Raw genomic sequence first — 20663 nt, 5'->3', positions numbered from 1 at the left:
CCCTAATGATATTTCACAGAAAACGGCCAAACTAAAACAGCAAGATAAAATGTTGGTGATATGCTACATCTTCATTTGACAGCCTCATGATATCCTCATGGAAAGGGAGAACGAAGACTGTATTATGAACACATGGGCAAATTCAACCCATGGAACTCAGGGGATGAATCCCAGTCATCCAACAACTATTTACTGAGGCCCTCACTGCAATGTTAGGCTCATGTTAGACTCTGTACAGTCCTGGCTTTCAAGGAGCTTATGATTTACTGGGGACCTCAATAAGGAAGCAATTCCAAGACAACAATAAGGGCCATGAGAGACAAAGGAGAATGCTAGGAGAGGGCAGGGCAGACCTTCAGCCCTTGAGGGTCATCTCAAAGAACTTGTGAAACATAGGGAGTTAGGGGGAAAAAGAAAACTGATGAGAGAAGGACAGCATAGAGAAACAGCTACAAAAGAGAATACGGAGCAGGTCCAGGGTTTAAACTGAAGTGCAAACACAAAGCTTAAACAGAGAAGTTTAAACTGATTCAGATGAGTGCTCTGGAAAGCTCATGCCGAGGGCCACGACTGGAGGCAGAGACGGCAGCTGGGGCTGTTGCCAGGAAAAGAGGAGGGGGCTCAAATGGCATCACAGAATGTCCCCTGACCACTGTGTTGATGCAGGCAATGAGATAAGTGCTTCACAAGTTTTATCTCATTAAATCTTTACAACAATCCAGAAGAAAGAACTGATCCTTATTTTTCAGATAAGACAACTGCTGATACTGTCTTGTTTTCCTATCCGTTTTCCCCATAATCTCTCAACAACTGAAATGTATTTATCGCTTCCTCTGCTGCTTAAAACAGTGCGTGGCAGTAGATGCTCAGGTGTACAGGATAGATAGGTGGGTGGATAAACAACTGATCAAGGACTTGGGCCAAGATAACATTAAGTTAAGAGGCCCACACCTGCTGCATTCACTGTGCTTACCACACTAATTTGCAACTCAGTCTCTGCTGGTCCTTTTCAGTCTCTCTGGGCTGATCCCTCATCCCTCTAATCTGCAGACTGCCCTAGACTCAGTCGTCGGGGCCCCCTGTCTTTTCTACCTACACCCACTTCGCTGCTGATTTCATCTAGTCCTTTGATTTTTAAATATCATTGGTTCACTGATGACTCTCAGATTTCTACTTCCAGCATGGCCCTTCCCCACGAACTGCAGAGCCTTGCATCCCACCTACACAGCATCAACACTTGGAATGTTTAACAGGCATCTCAAACTTACCGTGTCTGCAAAGCTGCTTTCATTGTCTTCTTCATCTCAGCTGACAGCAATTCTCCTCTTGCAGTTGCTCAGGCTAAAACCTTGCATCATTCTTGTCTTGTCTCTCACAACCTTTATCCAATCTGTCAGCAAATCCTATTAACTCTTATCTTCAAAATACGTCCAGAATCCCAACTTGTCACAATCTCTGCTGCTGCCACCCTAGTCTGGCCCACCTTCATTTTGTCCGAATTATAAAAGCTTCTCATTGGTTCCCCTTTCAATTGATTCCCACTGCCTGGGTGATTCGTTAAAGCTTAAATCAGATCACTCCACTGCTCAAACCTCCTACACTGGCTCCCAGAGTCAAAAGTGAAGTCCCTACTGTGGCCTAAGAGGCAGCCTCCAGTGCTACCCCAATTCCTCTCTGCCCACCTCTCCCGTCAGACTTCCCACACTCACCCTTCTCCAGCCACATAGGCCCCCTGGCTGCTCCCAGAATGCACCAACCCATCCCACCGGAGTCTGCGCCTGCTGTACCTTTGCTTCAGAATGGTTTCACGACAGCCGCAGAGCTCACTTCCTCACATCTTTAAGGTCTGTACGAGCATCACCTGCTGAAAGAGCCAGTCCATCTAAAAACGTAACCCCTTCCCCTCCACTTAATAACACCAAATTCACTACAGATTTTACTTATTTACTTTTTCTGTCTCTCCCGGGCCCCTACCTGCAGTAAGGCAAGAATTTTGTTTTGCTTACCCCTGTATTCCCAATACCTACAACAGTGCCAGGCACATGGTACATCTCAATATTTATTAAACAAATGCATGAACAAACTAAGTGAATAAATAAATGAATTCTCTTTTTTACAGGATCTTCTTCATGCCAGCCACACCGGGCAGGAACCATCAGAGAGACACACTGAGGAGGCACTCAGAAAATTTTGATAGAATTGAATTTACATATAGCCGATAAAGCCTAGATAGAAAGACTGATGGATTTAGCTTGAATCTTTCACTTTAGTTGTCTAATCAGCTGATAAATGACAAGCAAAGAGTGAAACAATCCAAAAATGTTTTTCAAAACAATTTTGTGAATTTTATTTTTACAAAAGTTTTTTAAATTCATATTTTAAAATGTATAACAAGGCAAAAAATCATAAGCTATCACAAATACAAAGAGTTTCAAAACATACAAGAAACATATAATGTAAAAAGATTTTATATATATGAAGTCCAATGTAATTTCTAATACAAAAAAAATCAGGATGGGAAAATGCTTTAAAAATGCTCAACTGCAAACTACAAAACAAAATTTTCCTCTGGATTAACTGCATGAACTGCCATGAAATTTACACCTCCATCCTATTAGGTGTCTCTTCTTTCTTCATGTTACTTTGACTTTCTTCCCATTTTTCTTTTACGACAGGGTCTTGCTGTGTCACCCAGGCTGGACTCAAACTCCAGGGCGCAAGCAATCCTCGTGCCTTAGCCTCCCGAGGAGCTGGGATTACAGGCACCTGCTACCGCACCCGGCTCTTAATTATTTTTTAAGACAAGGGCCATTCAAGGCTTTTTAAAAGCTGGTGTATGTTGTTATACTTTAACAGTCAGTGGCTTTTAATTCCAAAAGGTAATACTTTATACTCTGAGCTATATGTGAGATGAGCCCCTAAACAGTGTGCACAAATAAAATTATGATTTGGATAGTCTAAGGAGACATACCACTTACAGAAATTTCTTTTAATAAAATTAAGGTTTCACTTTTCACATTTGCTTAAAATCACAGTAAGCCTGTAAACTAGCTCCTCAACCCACCGCTTAAAAACAAAAAACCTCCTTAACAATGCAAAATATTGTATTCACTGTATTTATGGTGCCATCACAGGCTAAATAGGAATATCTTATCGAAAATACATCTGAGTGGTCTATTCCCTTACCCTCTCTCCAAACAACCCCAGAGTTATACTAATATGCACCAACAATAAAAACAAGTTGTTTATCTACTATTAACACTAGTAATCATTTGATTTAGTTACAGTTACAGAAACAAAAAGAAATCTTTGAATTTTGCTTATTTTTTTCTGGGAATGACATTTACTATTATCTCCATTGCCCTTAATAATATATTTCAGAGACAATGCTTTTTTAGATTTAAGCTTCAGCTAAAGTTCCTGATCAGGAGGTCAAAAATAGCTAGTTAGTGGTGATTTTTTTTTCCCCTGTCAAAAGCTATTTTTCCTGATTAACCTTGGAGATAAAAGAAGAGGAAGGAAAGTAGGATGGAAAGTGGTGGGGTGGGGGGTGGAGGGCTGGAAGGGAGAGAGAGAGAGAGAGAGAAAGGTAAATAGGTTGATTGAAAGGTTAATCCTCTAGAGTTACTAGAAGAACACAGAGCTTCTAGAACTACACAGAAAACCAGAGAATTACAAAGGAAACCAGAGAATTCTCTTGAAATTCACTAAGAGAATGGCATTGACAATGCCATTCATCTAAAAGTAAATGGAATCAGATGAAAATTGTTTTATTTCACATTTCTTAGAAAAATATTAAGGCTTATGATTAAAATTGGCCCCAACTCAATGACTAACATTTAGCAATGGAGAAGCTGCTTTTTAAAAAAGAAAAAAGTGAGGATTAGGCAAGATCAGATTCATTCAAGTAAGAAGTCTGGTATGTAAGAAACCAGAGGGAGCAAGGCTAGTGCCCAACTCAGATACTGACAACTAGAGTCCAGATATGGCACAGCGCTGCCAGCAGCTACAGCGAGAAAAGGATAGACCAGTAAAATCTATTCTCTCCAACATACAAGTTTTACTTCACAAAAAGAATAGTTGAAGGCTGGGCCAGTGGCTCAGTCCTGTAATCCCAACACTTTGGGAGGCTAAGGCAGGAGGATTACTTGAGGCTAAGAGTTCAAGACCAGCCTAGGCAACATAGTGAGACCCTGTCTCTTCAAAAAATTTAAAAATTAGCTGGGTGTGGTGGCTCATGCATGTAGTCTCAGCTACTTGGGAGGCTGAGGCAGGAGGATTGCTTGAACCCAGGAGTTTGAGGCTGCAATGAGGTATGATCATGCCGCTGCACTCCAGCCTGGGTGATAGAGAAACACCCTGTCTCCATTAAAAAAGAAGGGGTCTGGCCAGGTGTGGTGGCTCACACCTGTAATCCCAGCACTTTGGGAGGCCAAGGTGGGCGGATCACAAGGTCAAGAGATCAAGAGCATCCTGGCCAACATGGTGAAACCCCGACTCTATTAAAAATACAAAAATTAGCTGGGCGTGGTGGCTCGCTCCTGTAGTCCCAGCTACTTGGGAGGCTGAGGCAAGAGAACGCTTGAACCCAGGAGGCAGAGGTTGTAACGAGCCAAGATCGCACCATTGCACTCCAGTGGGGCGACAAAGCGAGAATGTTAACAAAAAAAAAAAAAAAAAAAAAAAAAAGGAAGGGTCCTGCTAAATCCAAGGCTCACTTATTGAGTCAATTAAAGGAAATGCTGCAGACTATGCGCACAGACACATTTTTAAAGCAAATTTAACGAGTGCAAATAAACTCCAAGATTATATTTGGGAGAACAATACCCCCTTGGGGTAAGTGTCATTCAAAAAGCAGGTCACTGCTACCCTGAGGCACAGCCTGCATAACAGTATTAAATACAGATATTAAAATACAGACTTTCTCCAAATTCTTCTCATTAATTATGTCCACCATTTTGAATGCATCCAGACAGAATTTTACCAACAGTATAACAAGGTATGTATTCACATTTTCATTTGCATCTTAATACAAACTGTTGATGATGATCATGAAAAACAAGATTAAAGGTATGTTCATTTGGGAAGAAGCTACATTAATGTTATTCATCCAACCACAAACACTTTTGTAATGAATGCAATACTGCACAACAATTCAGAGCTTTATAAAAAGTTGTTATCAGAGTTTCATTAGAATTTTTTTCCAATTCAAATTTTTAAGAAGTTCAACTTACATTAATGCTTAACTATTTTATTCTAAAGTCTGTAAAATATATAAAATACCAAGATTATCCACAGTCACATATGTTTTGAAGTCAGGGGACACGTGTATTTTCTTAAGATTGGTTCCATTTGTGTAGAAGGTCTGTAAGGATTGCCCAGTGACAACGTTCCACCACTGTTAAGAGAAAAATAAAATTCTCATTAGATTGGTAATTACACTGTGTGACAATTTATAGTGCCAACAGATCCTTTGCCCTATCTCCTCTCCTCAACCAAACTCAAGCAAACAGAAGGAAAATGTCTCGGGTTTAATGCTGAATATAGTGTTCAACCTGGTCAGCCTTTTCTTGATGAACACTTGTGATGGCCTCACTGCTCCACCTACAACTAACTCCAAGTGGGAGAAACATGCAGCCTGCTTCAGAGCTGCAGACAGAAAGCTACAGAGTCCATTATGGCAATGACTGGACTGAACTCTCTTGTCTGCATGTCCTTCTCAGGAGAATGGGCAGTAGGTTGCCCCTCGCTTCACTCAAATGCCCCTTTGCAGACACAGACTGGTATTCTGACAGAGACCCAAACTATTTGTAATATGGGCTACAGGAAAGAATGTTCTCTCTACTAAATCTTTCCTTTCTCCAGGTGTGATGCAAGAGTCCTTCACCAAGTTTCTTTATACAATAATCTACATTATTTACTAAACAAATATTGAACATCTCAAACACAGCAAGTGCTCTAGCCAAGTCCTTCCTTTCCTTCCCAATCATTGAATTTGCTAGTAGTATTTATATTCATTTAACAAATGGGAATCATAAAGCTTACCCATATATCTCACAGCTAAAATGGGGGCAAGAGAAATAAACGTAAAGTTTTTTGAAAAGGCCTCAAGCACACCAAGATCCTGAGTATTATGCACACAATGACAGTGTCACCCAACTTTGTGCCTATGGCAGTGCCCAGCATTCTGCCTTTCCCATGTGAGTGCGTCAAGAATGCGTGTTCACTAATAGTAATAATAAATGCTAAAAGTATACCCAATGGACTTTGGTAAACCTCACTGAAGCAGCATGCACTAACTTGGGATTACCCACAACTCACAGTTTGCTTTGTAAAATAACAATGTAATCAAGACTGCAGAGAACACATTCCACCAACCTGAGAGAAGACTCATGTTCTCAGTCACAAAGGCTCTTAGAGATCACTTAGTTCCACTGCCCAAAAAATGTATGCCACCAAGAACGAACCCTAAACTATGGACTTTGGGTGATAATGAGGTGTCAGTGGAGATCCATCAATTGTAATAAAGGCACGTCTTTGGTGGGAGGATGTCATAATGGGAGAGGCTATGTATTTGTGGGGGAAAGGGGTATATGGGAAATCCCTGAAATGAGCTAGGTATTATCATTACATCAATTTTAGACAAGAAAATCAAGGCACAGAAGTTAAACAACCTTAAGCAAGGTCACAAAGTTAATGAGTGGCAGAGCCAGGCTTTGAACTCAGGCATTCTATCTAAAGGGCAAGGCCCACTTTCCTGAACATTACACTCTGCTGCCACCAAGTCACAGCACACCACCATTTATCACCATGTATTCCATATTTCAAATCAGCTTTTCCCTTCATGCGCGTGAATAAATGTGAATTTCTTGTCATTCACTATGTACTCCGTGGCATAATGAAGGCAAACAGTTAAATTATTTTTTCACTTATAAATAAGAATAATTCGGAAGTTAAGAACTTTTTAGCTTCTGGATACCTACTTTATCTCACTGGCAACTCAATTTATACAGCTTGGATTCTAAAGTAAACAGACTCAAAAGGCCTATTTTTTTGGACACTACAGCAGCTGTTCCTTTTTACTTTTAATTTGCTCTGTGCTTTTGGACAGTCTCATTAACATGCTGTGTAGATGCAGGCTGGGCTATATCATAATCAGTTGAATAAGCTAGTAATCAAACCAGAAGGCAAAGGAGCCTGACTGTCATTTAAATATACAGACTAAATATATAGGCTAGAAGTTCTTTTACCCTTAAGACATAATCTCTATAGTATGTAAACCTATTCTGCTGCTTTATTTCAAGGTTCCCCAAGAACTCTGCAAATATGGTCACTGATCTTTATAACATCTTATAAGCCAGACTCTCAATTATGTGATAGCATTCTGTGGAGGCCAGAGAATCAAATGATGTGGTCTCTAGAAACTTGGTATCAAAGCAGTTAAATTTGTCAGCAGCTAATATAGCTGAAGACTCCCAGCTTCCAATACAGACAGTAATGACTCTCCTCTAAGCATCATCCTCAGAGCAGAGTCAGTTCCAGTTCTTTACACTAAAGGAGAACAATTGGTGATCATTTCTCAGGATCTCCTAATAACTGAATAAAGATGTAGGTTAATGCAACATTTTGTAAACAGAATTGTGTTTTCAATGAAATCTTGAAAGGGATACATACATCCTTTCTTTAAAAAAAAAAATTGATATATTACAGTTGTACATATTTTGGGGGTATACATGTAATACAAGGTGCAATGATCAAATTAGGATAATTGAGATATCCATCACCTCAAACATTTATCTTTTTTTTGTGTTGGGAACATTACAGTTCTTCTAGCTATTTTGAAATATACAATAAATTGTTAACTATAATTTCCCTATTGTACTATCAAATACTAAAACTTATTTTTTTGTCTATCTGTATTTTTGTACCTCTTAGTACATCCTTTCATAAAGCTAAACACTGCCCTCTAATTTATCATTTTTAGAAGCTAGATTTTTATGACAGCAAAATTGCAGCCATGTGGATCTCATATAACCAAAACACCAGTCATTCAAATATTTCTGAACACTTATTCTGTGTTAAATAATTAACGAAAATCATCTCTTACACCTGAATGTTTTCAGTAAGAAACAACAGTATCATAAGATCTTATTAGGAATCAATTTTAAATGAAATAGCTCTCAGAATGTCCAAGTGATCAGACCAATATAGAGGAGCCATGGACCAGTACTGGTCCGTGGCCTTTTAGGAACCCAGCTGCAGGGCAGGAGGTCAGCGGTTATTGAGTGAACACTACCGCCTGAGCTTTGCCTCCTGACAGATCAGTGGCAGCATTAGATTCTCATAGGAGCAGGAGTCCTACTGTGAACTGCACGTGTGAGGGATCTAGCTTGCATACTCCTTACAAGACTCTAATGCCTGATGATCTGAAGTGAAACAGTTTAATCCTGAAACCATTCCCCGCCCCCCACTGCCCACTACCACACCATCTGTGGAAAAACTGTTTTCCAGGAAACTAGTCCCTAGTAGCAAAAAGGTTGCAGACCACCAATATAGAGTATCATCTTCTATCACTTTTACAAGTAAATCGCTATTCAAAAGACTCACTTCAAGCATTCCCCTCCAGGTGAAGCCTCTGCTAACTCTCTAAGGTTGGTATGTTCACTCCTCTCCTTTGCAATTCTGCCTCACTCAAGGAAGCAAGTCACAGACCCCTTCTAAACTCTGGGGATTTTATGTTTACCACCTGCTTCCCTCATAGACTAAGCTGCTGAAAGGCAGGAACCAAGCCATAAACACTGTGCCACACAGCAGTGGCCTTAGCAAACACTGGGCATTCTACAGTCTATGACCCTGAAGCGCCACAACACACTCAAATTGCAGCCTCAACTACTAGTAAGTTTTAAAAAGCTAATTTGCTAGAGAGAACAGAGGCAGAGACCTGGGTTTGAGTCCTGGCTTTTCTATTTACTAATTATGCAACTTTATTTTTTTGTTTTGTTTTGTTTTGTTTTTGAGATGGAGTCTCGCTTTGTTGCCTAGGCTAGAGTACAGTGGTGCAATCCCAGCTCACTGCAACCTCCACCCCTAGGGTTCAAGCAATTCTCATGTCTCAGCCTCCCGAGTAGCTGGAAGACCAGGGACCTATCACCAAACCCAGCTAATTTTTGTATCTTTAGTAGAGACAGGGTTTCACCATGTTGGCCAGGCTGGTCCTGAACTCCTGACCTCAAGTGATCCACCCATCTCATCCTCCCAAAGTGCTGGGATTACAGGTGTGAGCCACTGCACCCAGTACTAATTATGTAACTAGGAAAGTTATAACCTCCATAGAAAATCATTTTCCTCATCTGTAAACCAAGAATGAAATTTAAGCCTCACAAAGCTGGCTAATAGGATGAGGGAAGTTAAGCATTTTGTAACTATAAAGCAATATATTGCTGCCATTATTACTGAAGAAATTTCAAAAATATGGTTTTTTTTTTAAGATTTTCAACCAACATAGTTAATTGCGATTGACATGGAAAACAGAACTCAGTTAAACACCCAACTTGCTACTCATTCTGATGCCCCAAGTTTAGTATGGGGCAGTATGAAAGCTCTCGACTGAAGGCATCCCTAACACTGTCACCAAAGCTTTTCCAAGATCTGAGGAAAGTAGTCTTGTGGAACTCAGTCTCATCACTACAAAGTGGGGATAACAGTAACTGCCATTTTTTCTTTCTTTTCCTTTTTTATTTTTTAATGTTTTATCTGGTTCTTTTTTTGTTTTCAATATTTTTTTCTGTTCTTTTCAGTTACTAAACTCATTTTACTACCAGGTTTTTTTTGTTTTGTTTTTGAGACAGGGTCTCACTCTGTCACCCAGGGTGGAGTACAATAGCGCAGTCATGGATCAACACAGCCTTGACTTCACAAGCCCGAGTGATCCTCCCACCTCAGCCTCCAGAGTAGCTGCCTTTTTACTCTGCTGGGTTGTTAGAGGCCCAACTGAGAAACAGGAAATGAAAATAGCTTGGAAAGTATGATATAGGCTATTATTTTCTTTCACAGTCCTTGGGGAACTCTTACCTTAAGATATCCTCCAGCAGAGATAAGCATTTTGCCATCTGGAGAAAAGCAAAGGTCAGTCACCCAGCCTCCATGGGTAGCAGCTCCTTCTTCTGAAAGTGGAGCACACAAATGAAGCAGCTCACCGTTTGAGACATTCCATATCTAAGTAAACATGATACACAATTCATTAACAGAGTTATACAGAAGTTTCTCTAGTTTTAAAACATATATATGACCATATATATGTATTCTAAAATTATTTTACTAGACTTTTATAAACAACCCTATCACAGATGCTAATATTTCCATTTATTTCCAGTGACATTTAATATATAAGCAGTGCTCTAATTCTTCAAATAAATGTACATCAGAATAAGAAAAAGAAACAAAGGCATAAATGGCAAAAGAAAATAAAATCATCATTTGCAAATGTCTCCCTAGAAAATCCAAGAGAACCAAATGGAAAAACTCATTAGAAAGAGTTCAGTAAGACAGTACATATACATACAAAAATCAACAGCTTTCCTATATCCTGAATAATCAGGGAGAAAAAAATTTTTTTAATGTACCAACAAAAATTTTTAAAATAATGCAATTTTTAAAATAATGCAATTTTCTGCAGTGGTTGAAAACTGAAACACCACCTGGTAACTGGTAAAGGAGCACTTTGATCCAAAGATGCAAACTCGGAGCAAAATGAACATTTACAAATCAGCCCTGCCACTTCAGCTGACACACATTTATGTGACTGGTAGAGAAGATTGGTTACTTAGTCCTCGAGAAGAAGAATCTCAATTTCCCTGGAAAGCCCATCTGATAACACCTCTATTCCTGCAAACTGTATACTCTCCTAGTCTTCTGCACTATATACCTATTCCTGGAGTTGTAAATCCTCCTTTGTAATGAAAGGGGGAAAACCCCCACCTTCCTCACATATACTGGTTACCAAAGCAACCGTCCCAATGCCCAAACTTTTCCAATCAGCTCCCCATAGTTCTTCTGACACAACTAAGTCAATTGACTCCTTTTCCATAATTTCTAATCTTTCCACATGCAATACTTTCCATAGTGTACTGTTTCCACAGACACAAATAAAACAACATTCTATGCCTCCTAAAAAGTTGTTTTCTAAAAGTCAAAATTATACATCTAAAAAAAAATGTTTTCTAAATAAAATTGTCATGGTTTGTATGCATATCTTAAGCACTGCAGGGTAATAAAAATTGGCCTATCATGGAGACTCTGACTCAATAAGGAGCCCTCCGCTGCCCCCCAGTGACGGAAATGTGAACCTCTGTTCGGTTCAACAGGCAGGCAGTCCTCAGAGGACTGTAACAAACCACACTGGAAATGGCTATCTAATGGGTATAGTGCTAAAGAGATCTTTTCTTTCAGCACAGAAACAGCAGGATTTGCAATTCATTTATAATCCAGACCACAATTTACAAAATTATTTTCCTCAAATCCTGCTACCAAAAACAACCTTTGGTTCAAGTCCAAAAATTAAGATGAATCATTCTCAAGCTAATGGTGCAGAATGAACTGCAAATAACTAGAGCATTTGCCTTCTCACATATACAGGGAATGCTTCACTCTAACTCTAAAATGAATTCATTTCTGCAGTGGAGTGCAGCTGTGAATACAATGTGCACAAGAAACAAAAAGAATGCCTCATCCAACCAGAACTTCAGGAACTATGCTTCCCTGGCCCATGAACAAAGGTCCCCACTGTGAAGAGTGCTAGCCCAAGCTACAAGAAGAGCAGTGCTCTCACGCCAGCAAACAGCCTACCCTGATTTCTCCATTGTCATCTCCCGTTGCCAGCAGGGTACTGTCCACAGAGAAGGCAGAGCAGCGCACACAACCATTATGGCCCCTCAATTCATGAAGTGGCGAAAGGAGATCAAAACTCCAGATCTGGAAGGCAATTAGGATTGTTTAGCATTGCTACATATGCTCAAAGTAAGCATCTGTAAACCCTGCCTTGAGTGCTCTTCAACCATAGATTCAATCACATGAAAGTTCTAATATTTGGGAATTCATAAACTTTCATGAGATGCCCAAGGTCTTGCATGCAATCTTCTTAATTTTTCTGAGTTTCCCTTTAACTACTCAGTTAAATTCAGCTCAAAGATCAATGTCACTCTTTCCCTACTTTAGACCTAGATAGAAGAAGACTGAATCAGCTAAGAGCAGTCTGTGGAGTCAAGCAGACCTCAGTGTGTGTCCTGGCTCCACTGTTGGCTAGATTCTTGTGACTAGGACAACTCATATAAGTTTCTATAGCTTCAGACTCTGCATCTGTAAAATGAGGACAATCATACCTATGATGTGAAGATTAAATGAGATTACAAAGAGTGAAATTACTAGCATGTGACAAGTAATCTTTAAAGGTTAGTCACTATACTAGTCTACTATCTTGGCAGCCAAATGCTGGGTTTTTTTTCCTTTCAATATTTTCTCTCATGGCTTTGTCAACCTCATTTAGCAAGCACATATTAAAAACTACCAAGTTCCAAGCACTGTGAGCTAAGAGCTAGTGGTACAAAAAGATAAACTAGCTACAGTCACTATCCTTGAAAAGTTTATAGTACAATCACAAAGGCAGGCTCATAAACAGTTAGTGAACAGTTGTATGAAGTAAATGTTCTAACAAATGAATAAAATGTAATAGAAACCCTAGAGGTAGAGAAGGAAATGCTTCAAAAGAGCTGCCATCAAATCTAGGTCTAGAAGGATGAGTCACAATGCTTCAAGGTAAAAGAGTAGAGGTTTATCAAACCAAAGTTAGCAGCATGTACAAAAAGACAAAGGTGGAAAGTAGGCTGGTACAGAGGAAACAATATAGCAGAAAAAGACAGTGATGAGCTAAGTAGTTGGCCTATAAACCATTAGGTAACAGGTGTTTCAACAAGGGACACAGGCAGTGGTATGGAAGATAAAGTAGAAGAGGTGCAGACCAGAGGCAGAGTGCTGGGACAGTCCACCAGTGGAGGAGGAGGAAAGCATGCTCTTCGGGGCAGTGACAAGGAGGAGAAGACAAATCTGAAGGGCACTAAAGAGTCATCAACAGAGCACAAAAGTCAAAATAGAGTCCCTGACGATTCCAAGGTTTATAGTCTGGAAAGATTGGTAGAAGGAGAAAAAAGGAGAGAAGGGAGTACTTAAGGTCCCCAACCAAGCAGCATCATCATTCAGAATGTGATTTTATACACACATCTATTATATTACATCAATTATGTTAAAATTTTACTGTCAGTGTATAATTCAACATAAATCCCTTTCAATGATTTTTATTGCCTATAATATGTAATAGAGGTTGCATCTGATTAGTTATAGACAAAAATTAATCCGTAAGGGAGAAATCATTAGTCCTCAATGTATTTAATTTGGCACCAACTAAATACCAATGGGCATCCTCCAAAAGATCACAAAATACGAGACAGACATGCAAAGAGCAACTGTTATGTCCTGTTGGATATATTATTTGGACTCATTATGCATAACCACTACCAAAGTTTTATGCAGAGTTTCAACTGATTGACCTACCTTTGCAGTCTTGTCAGCAGAGGTAGATGAAAACTTGGTAGCATCATGAGAAATGTCACAAGAAAGTACTGTACCCTGGTGACAGACAAAGTCTTTTTCTACTTTTCCAGTAATAATATTCCATACCTTAAAAAAAAAAAGTTGACATTTTTAAGAACATTTTACATTAAAAATCATAATCAGCTATAAGACAAATGTATAAAACAAGAGTTTTAGTACACTGACTGTTCTGACCCCTTTATTTTAAATGTCTGCTAGTATAAATGCTCATTAAAACATAGCAGATGGGCCAGGCACGGTGGCTCACGCCTGTAATCCCAGCACTTTGGGAGGCTGAGGCGGGTGGATCATGAGGTCAGGAGTTCGAGACCAGCCCCTGACCAACATGGTAAAACCCCATCTCTACTAAAAATACAAAAATTAGCTGGGCGTGGTGGCACACACCTGTAATCCCAGCTACTCAGGAGGCTGAGGCAGGAGAATTGCCTGAACCTGGGAGGCGGAGGTTGCAGTGAGCCAAGATTGTGCCACTACACTCCAGCCTGGGCAACAGAGTGAGACTTCATCTCAAAAAAAAAAAAAAAAACACACACACACACACACACACACAGCAGATGTAGGTGACTGCAACGAACAGAAAACAAGCATGAGAAAAATTTAAAAATTTTAATGTAAGTAATTACTTAGCCTCCAGTGGCTTTTGGCTGTCTCAATATAATCATTGCAATATGAGAATACTTTTTTAAAAAAACAAACTTATGCTTCAAATTACCTTCACTGTTCCATCAAATGACCAAGAAAGCAGTCTTGAATTTTTCAAGAGTCTGAAGTCTTTCACTGTTTCCTGATGGGCTTGTAGAACATCATATTCCTCCAATTGCCAATTCCATACCTGAATATCAATGAAATAAGTCTGATATTATCCTCCCCTGATCCTATCTCATTGGAGGGGTGGAAAGAGTGTGCATTCTCTTGTCTAAATCTTTTACTCATATGGCATTTCAGTAAAACAGAGAAGAGACTATGGTGTCCATATTTTACAGACAGAGAAAAGCTGGGGTTAAGTAAATTGACTAGGGGCAAAATAAAACACTTTTCCTCCTGAATAAAATTTGTTTTCTTCAGTTGCTTGGAGAACAGTTAATTATACCAGAAGATAGAAAAAAACCACAATATGCCAGTGAGCTCACCATCTGATTAAATTTTCCTAAGAAAATTATCCCAATTACATATTCACAGATTTCTGAACCTACAGGCCGGGGAAGTCTGCAGATCCTGGTTCCACTGAAGCTGGCCTGGGAAGGTCAGCTGATTAAAGCAGCTTCAAACCAGAACATGGAGTTTCCAAGCTTCAAAATCTCAGCTATCTCCCAATGCAATCCTCAAAATGAAGGAAGTGAGAAGGCATTGTTTTTCATGTGGAGCTTCAGGAGGAGCTCCTCAGACATAAGGAAAGGGGTTGGGGTGGGGGGGGGGACCGAAATAACATAAGTAGCATAAAAATATATCTGAGACACAGAGGTACACAGAAGTTTACTTTTATGCCATGTCTACGTTAAAGACATTTCTTAATTACTAAATCAAAGCAACTGTATTTAGAGCTTTGTTAATACTTGACTTCAAATTATTTAACAAATGTTTATTTAGTACCTATATACAAAGCAAATATGAATCAAATAAGGATCTAGCATAAAGAAATCTAAGAGTTTAGCAAAGAAAATGAGAAATACAACAAGAAACCCAAAAAAGCCTACAATAGAAGATACAATGATAGAGATAAAAGTTCTGTGAAACTCAAAAAAAGCAATTCCTTAGAAAAAATGTGGTGGCAATAGCACATTCAAAGTAGGCTTGAGGAATGGTTGAAAGTTTGATTCAGAAACTGAGAAGTGTTCTTCAAAGGGAATAAATGCTGGAGTTAAAGTGTAAGAGTAGGAAAACGTGAAAAAGGACCTACTCATAATTCAATCTGACTAGAACACAGGAGATGCAGAAGAAACAGAAGAGAAAAAGGCTGAGAAGGTAGCCAAAGGAAACAGCCTCGTGGGCCTGATGAAGCTAAAAATCTGAGGTATGGGCAAACAGGCCAGCCCAAAAGAATAAAATGATAAAGAAAAATCAGCCACCACTATAGGTATTCACATGAGTAACATTCTGAGTCTAGCTTTTTACTTGCCAACGTTAAACAGCAGAAATATCTTTTTTTTTTTTAAGAGACAGGGTTTCCTCCATGTTGGTCAGGCTGGTCTTGAACTCCCAACCTCAGGTGATCCGCCCACCTTGGCCTCCTAAAGTGCTGGGATAACAGGCATGAGCCACTGCACCTGGCCACAGCAGAAATATCTTTAATCAGACCTAGGCAAAATTGTAAAAGAAACATCTCTTATTCCCCCTTTTTTTTTTTTTCACTTCTTTTTCTATCACTTTTAGCAGCTGTCTTCCCCACTAACCCCTGCCTCTCAGATCTCCTCATCTTCTGCTTCAGAATGCTCATTCACAGAAGTAGGATATCAGAGATATAGGGTCCTGTATGCAAGCAAGAGAACTTTAGAAGATGCACTGGAAGTGAGATTAATTCTAAAGAGAATGAATTAGGAATTTTCATATTTCAGAACTCAATGAGATATGCTGGGGGAAAAGGAAGAAATGGAGGCTTTTCTGGCTTCCCAAAGCATACCAGAGAGGAAGGGCACCACATGTGACTAAGCATAAAAGACCCTAGTCCATTTCTACTAGGAACCTCCTGGCTCTCTCCTCCCCATTTCTGGGCTTTACTGGACTGGAAGATCAATGGCTACGCTGAACAGCTCCTCCTAGTTTACAGAAGCTGCCTATCCTAGCTCTGCTTGATTCAGTGTTCATGCCTAACTTAGTGTCTTACTTCTGCCTTCCACATCAAGAACTCAGACTTCCTGAGCACATATAACAGAGAATTTGACAACCACCGAGGGCAGATTAAGAATAGCATTTACAGCTTTTGTTACAGAAGGTTTCTGACTAGGCAATGATGACAAGTGATTTTTTTCGTTGTGGTTGGACTGAAATATACTGTGCTAATTGAATAACCTTAATATCACTAAACTTCCACCAGCATTAGTCAACTGTAAAAGTTGAGTTTAGTAATGTCTCTATCATTGACTATAATTTTTGCAATGATATATACTTGTAGAATTTTTTTTAGCTATATGAATAAAATTTAAATTGTAGAAATGCTAAGGAAACTTTTCATACCAGCAAGAACCAACATAGTCTTATATACTGGCTCAAGTAAGCATGGCTAATACTTGGCCTTTATTTACCTGAAGGTAAAGGATCAAAAACTACGATGGTAGACCTCAGTTTTCACAATCCTACAGGCTATAATCAGGTGAGTTGATTTTTCAAATTTTGGCAATAACTTCAGCTCAGCAAAGATTTACAAAACCCTTACTGTATTCCAGGCACTGGGGATACAAAGATGATTAAAACAAATCTCCATTTAATCATTTACAAAAACTTTAAAAATTGAAAACAAAACCCAATCAGTCATTTCTTGAAAATATCTATAGAGAGTTGTGTTACCTTTAAAACACTATAAATGTAAGTATTCTGAGTAGAACAGAAAAAGAGGAAGAAACACAACTACTTAACTTACATTTCTAAATATAATCTAACTCCTTTTCTAAAAATATTTCTAGAAATTATTTTTCCCTCTAGCTGAGAATACCTGAAATCATCAAGCTGGTCATAAAAATCTTAAGTTTGTTTGATAGAAAGACTACATAGTATACAATGTCTCAAAAGAATTTCATCAGATGTAGTTTTTGGTTTTACCCATTCCAAAATATCTGGAGAGGAAGAAAGGTGACTATTACATTGAGTTTTACAGCTAGAACACCAGTGTCATGGGAGCCTATAACAAATGAGTTTCTGTACTGAAGCCAAATTTCATTCCAATCATACTCCTTCCTAGGACTCACACAGACATAACATTGAAAGATCTTTTTTACAAAGGAGTTTTTAACGACGTAAGCATGAGCAATATATATACTAAAAAGAATATAATAACTTCCATTGAGCATATACATTATCTCCTTCACTTCTAAAGCCACAAAGAATAAAATCCAAATGGAGTAGAACAAGGATAGGGCAACAAAGGAAAGAGAAAGTCCAAATAACCATGAGGGAAACAGATGGGGCAAAGAGATTTCCTAAGAACAAGGCTATATATATACTTGAGATGGGGACTTGCTCTGCTGCCCAGGCTGGAGTGCAGTAGCATGATCATAGCTCACTCCAGCCTGGACCTCCTAGGCTTAAGCAATCCTCTGACCTCAGCCTCCTGAGTAGCTGGGTTTATAGGCATCCACTATCACACCTGGCTAATTTATTTTATTTGTAGAGATGGGGTCTTGCTATGTTGCCCAGGCTGGTCTCTAACTCCTGGCCTCAAACAATCCTCCCACCTCAAGTAATTCTCCCACCTTAGACTCTCGAAGTGTTGGGATTAAAGGTGTGAGCCACTGTGCCCAGTAAGGCCATATTTTTTTTTTCTTTGAGATGGAGTCTTGCTCTGTCGCCAGGCTGGGGTGCTATGGCATGATCTTGGCTCACAGCAACCTCTACCTTCCAGGTTCAAGCAATTCCCCTGCCTCAGCCTCCCAAATAGCTAAGACTACAGGTATGTGCCACCACACCCAGCTTATTTTTTGTATTTCAGTAGAGATGGGGTTTTACCATGTTGGCCAAGATGGTCTTAATCTCCTGACCTCGTGATCCACCCACCTCAGCCTCCCAAAGTGCTGGGATTATAGGTGTGAGCCACCTATTGCCTGGCCCAAGGCCATATATTTAATGCCTCATGAAAACAAGAGAAGGAGCTGCAGAGTTGTGAAGCTAGAAATGCTGGATCTCCCCCCTCCTCCAAAGAGGTTAGGAAAATTGATTTCACATAAAAAAGAAGGCCAGGCATGGTGGCTCACGCCTGTAATCCCAGCACTTTGTGAGGCTGAGGAGAGCAGATCATTTGAGATCAGATGTTCAAGACCAGCCTGGCCAACCCCGTCTCTACTAAAAAAAAAAAAAAAAAAAAAATAGCCGCCTGTGGTGGCGGGTGCCTGTAATCCCAGCTACTCGGGAGGCTGAGGCAGGAGAATCACTTGAAAACTGGGAGGCTGAAGTTTCACTGAGCCAAGATTGCACCACTGCACTACAGCTTTGGCGATAGGGTGAAACTCAGTCTCAAAAAAAAGAGAAGAAAAGAGTTGTTGCTGAATCCCAAAGTCACTATGAGAAAGAAGGGAAGAAGGCAGATAATAATACCCCTACAGACAATGACAGCAAACTAGAAAGAAGGATCTCTGAATTTAAGGGCACCAACACAACTGAGGGTAAAATTACAATTCTGAGAACAGAGGATCAAGGGAAGGTATACATACTAAATGTTGAGATCCAACATCTATTAAATACTTCCTGTTCTCTTCCCCAACTTAGCTCTGAGAACCTGCCAGCCAGGTTAATCCTCCAGGCAAGAGATCAGAAAATTCCTTTCTAGGAATCTGAGGAGAACAAGACAAAAGACCTGAAGATACTGACAACAAAGGTTCCCCTTCCAGATTACCTTTTGGAGAAGGTCTTAGTCAACACACACACAGAGCTTTCAGCTAGTTGTTTAGTACCATCTCTGGTAGCCAACGACCATTAATTAGAGAGCTGAGGAGGCCTTCAAAATAGGAGGTCAAAACAACCAAACAGAAAAAAGCAACTTGGAGGAAACAACAACTACACAGCAAAATAAAAATTTGGGGGGAAAAATTATATGTATGTGTGTGTGTGTATAATTTATATGTGTGTGTGTGTATGTGCGTATGTGTGTGTGTCTCTCAGAGAGGTAAGAGGAGACATTCTATCTATAAAATAAGAACTTAATTCATTAGAAATAGAACAGTAGACATGAAAAACTCAATAAAAAGGCTGGAAGGCAAAACTGAGGAAAACTCCCAGAAAACAGAGCACAGTATAGAAAGATGAAATGTGGAAAAAGAAAACTAGAGTATCAGTCCAGGAGATCTAACACCTGAATAATGGATGTTACAGAAAGAGAAAGCAAAATGGACCAAAAAGAAAAGAATTAAAGAAATGTTTCAAGTAAAATTCCATGAATTGACAAACATAGGTTTCCAAATTTAGAAGGGAGACTGAATGTCCAAAATAATGAATAAAAACAAACACCAGAGCATAACATCAGGAAATTTCAAAATTCTGGGGACAAAATGAAAATCCTAAAACCTTCCAGAGAGAAAGATTAGGAAGCAAAATGGCTTCAGACTTCTCAACATGAACTTTGGAACTTGGAAGGAAATGGAGCAATGTCTTCAAAGTTTTAGTGTAAAATAATTTCCAGCTACATCCAAAGATGAAATTTTCCTGAACTGAGTTAAAAAAAAAAAAAAAAAAAAAAAAAAAAACCCACATTCACAGTACCTTTAGTACACAGTGATCATAACAGGAGGGATCTAAACAAAATTTCGTTATAACTGGGATAACATGGATTGATGAGTGTGTGTGTGAATGCATGCATGCACATATGCAGAAGGCAGGACAGGTAGGAGGAGGAAAAAAGGTTATCTTCCTGTAGAGAATTCAGTAGATAATTCCTGAAATGGGAAAATCAAGGAGAGCATTATAAGCATGCCATACAGGGGCACGAAGGTAGCATCAAAAGAAACATTTAAAAGCTAAAGTGGTGCCTCTGGAAAACGAAAAAGGGGAGAAAGGATCTATTTTTCATAATAAGCCTTGTAATACTATTTGAATTTTAAAAGAATGTGCATTGGGGCGCTCGATCCAAGATGGCCGTTTAGGAACACCTCAGGATTGCAGCTCCCAGTGAAGGCGCAGAGGGTGAGTGGATGCCGCATTTTTATTGCCCACAGACTAGGCAATTCCCAGGCAGAGGAAATCCACAGGTCATCAGCCCGGCTGCACCGGCCCGCGCCGCTGCTTTGCCCCGCGCGGCTGCTTTGTCGGCGCCCCAGAGCGGCAGTTCTCCATACACCGGTCCAGGTGCCCTTTTGGCTGGC

At 39.6% G+C, this 20663-nt stretch overlaps 2 protein-coding genes across 9 annotated transcripts in view; one reads left to right on the top strand and one right to left on the bottom strand.

Moving 5' to 3' along the window:
• Positions 1–3248, top strand: part of ANKS1B (ankyrin repeat and sterile alpha motif domain containing 1B) — a 1267908-nt gene extending 1264660 nt beyond the window's left edge. For all 8 annotated transcript variants that reach the window (XM_017511074.2, XM_037734055.1, XM_017511056.2 and 5 more), the window contains one exon: positions 2120–3248. In XM_017511074.2, coding sequence (XP_017366563.1) covers positions 2120–2194 — 75 coding nt within the window. In that variant the 3' untranslated portion in view covers positions 2195–3248. The remainder of the gene's footprint in view (positions 1–2119) is intronic.
• A 1041-nt stretch (positions 3249–4289) lies between these two features.
• APAF1 (apoptotic peptidase activating factor 1) overlaps positions 4290–20663 on the bottom strand; it is a 92087-nt gene continuing 75713 nt past the window's right edge. The window contains exons 23-27 of the mRNA XM_017510886.2: positions 14375–14494; positions 13603–13728; positions 11845–11970; positions 10072–10215; positions 4290–5398 (exon numbers count right to left, since the gene is read on the bottom strand). Coding sequence (XP_017366375.1) covers positions 5252–5398; positions 10072–10215; positions 11845–11970; positions 13603–13728; positions 14375–14494 — 663 coding nt within the window. The 3' untranslated portion in view covers positions 4290–5251. The remainder of the gene's footprint in view (positions 5399–10071; positions 10216–11844; positions 11971–13602; positions 13729–14374; positions 14495–20663) is intronic.

This window comes from Cebus imitator, unplaced genomic scaffold (assembly GCF_001604975.1).
Source record: "Cebus imitator isolate Cc_AM_T3 unplaced genomic scaffold, Cebus_imitator-1.0 Scaffold18, whole genome shotgun sequence".
Taxonomy (NCBI): domain Eukaryota; kingdom Metazoa; phylum Chordata; class Mammalia; order Primates; family Cebidae; genus Cebus; species Cebus imitator.
This window is presented reverse-complemented; position numbering and strand designations above follow the sequence as displayed.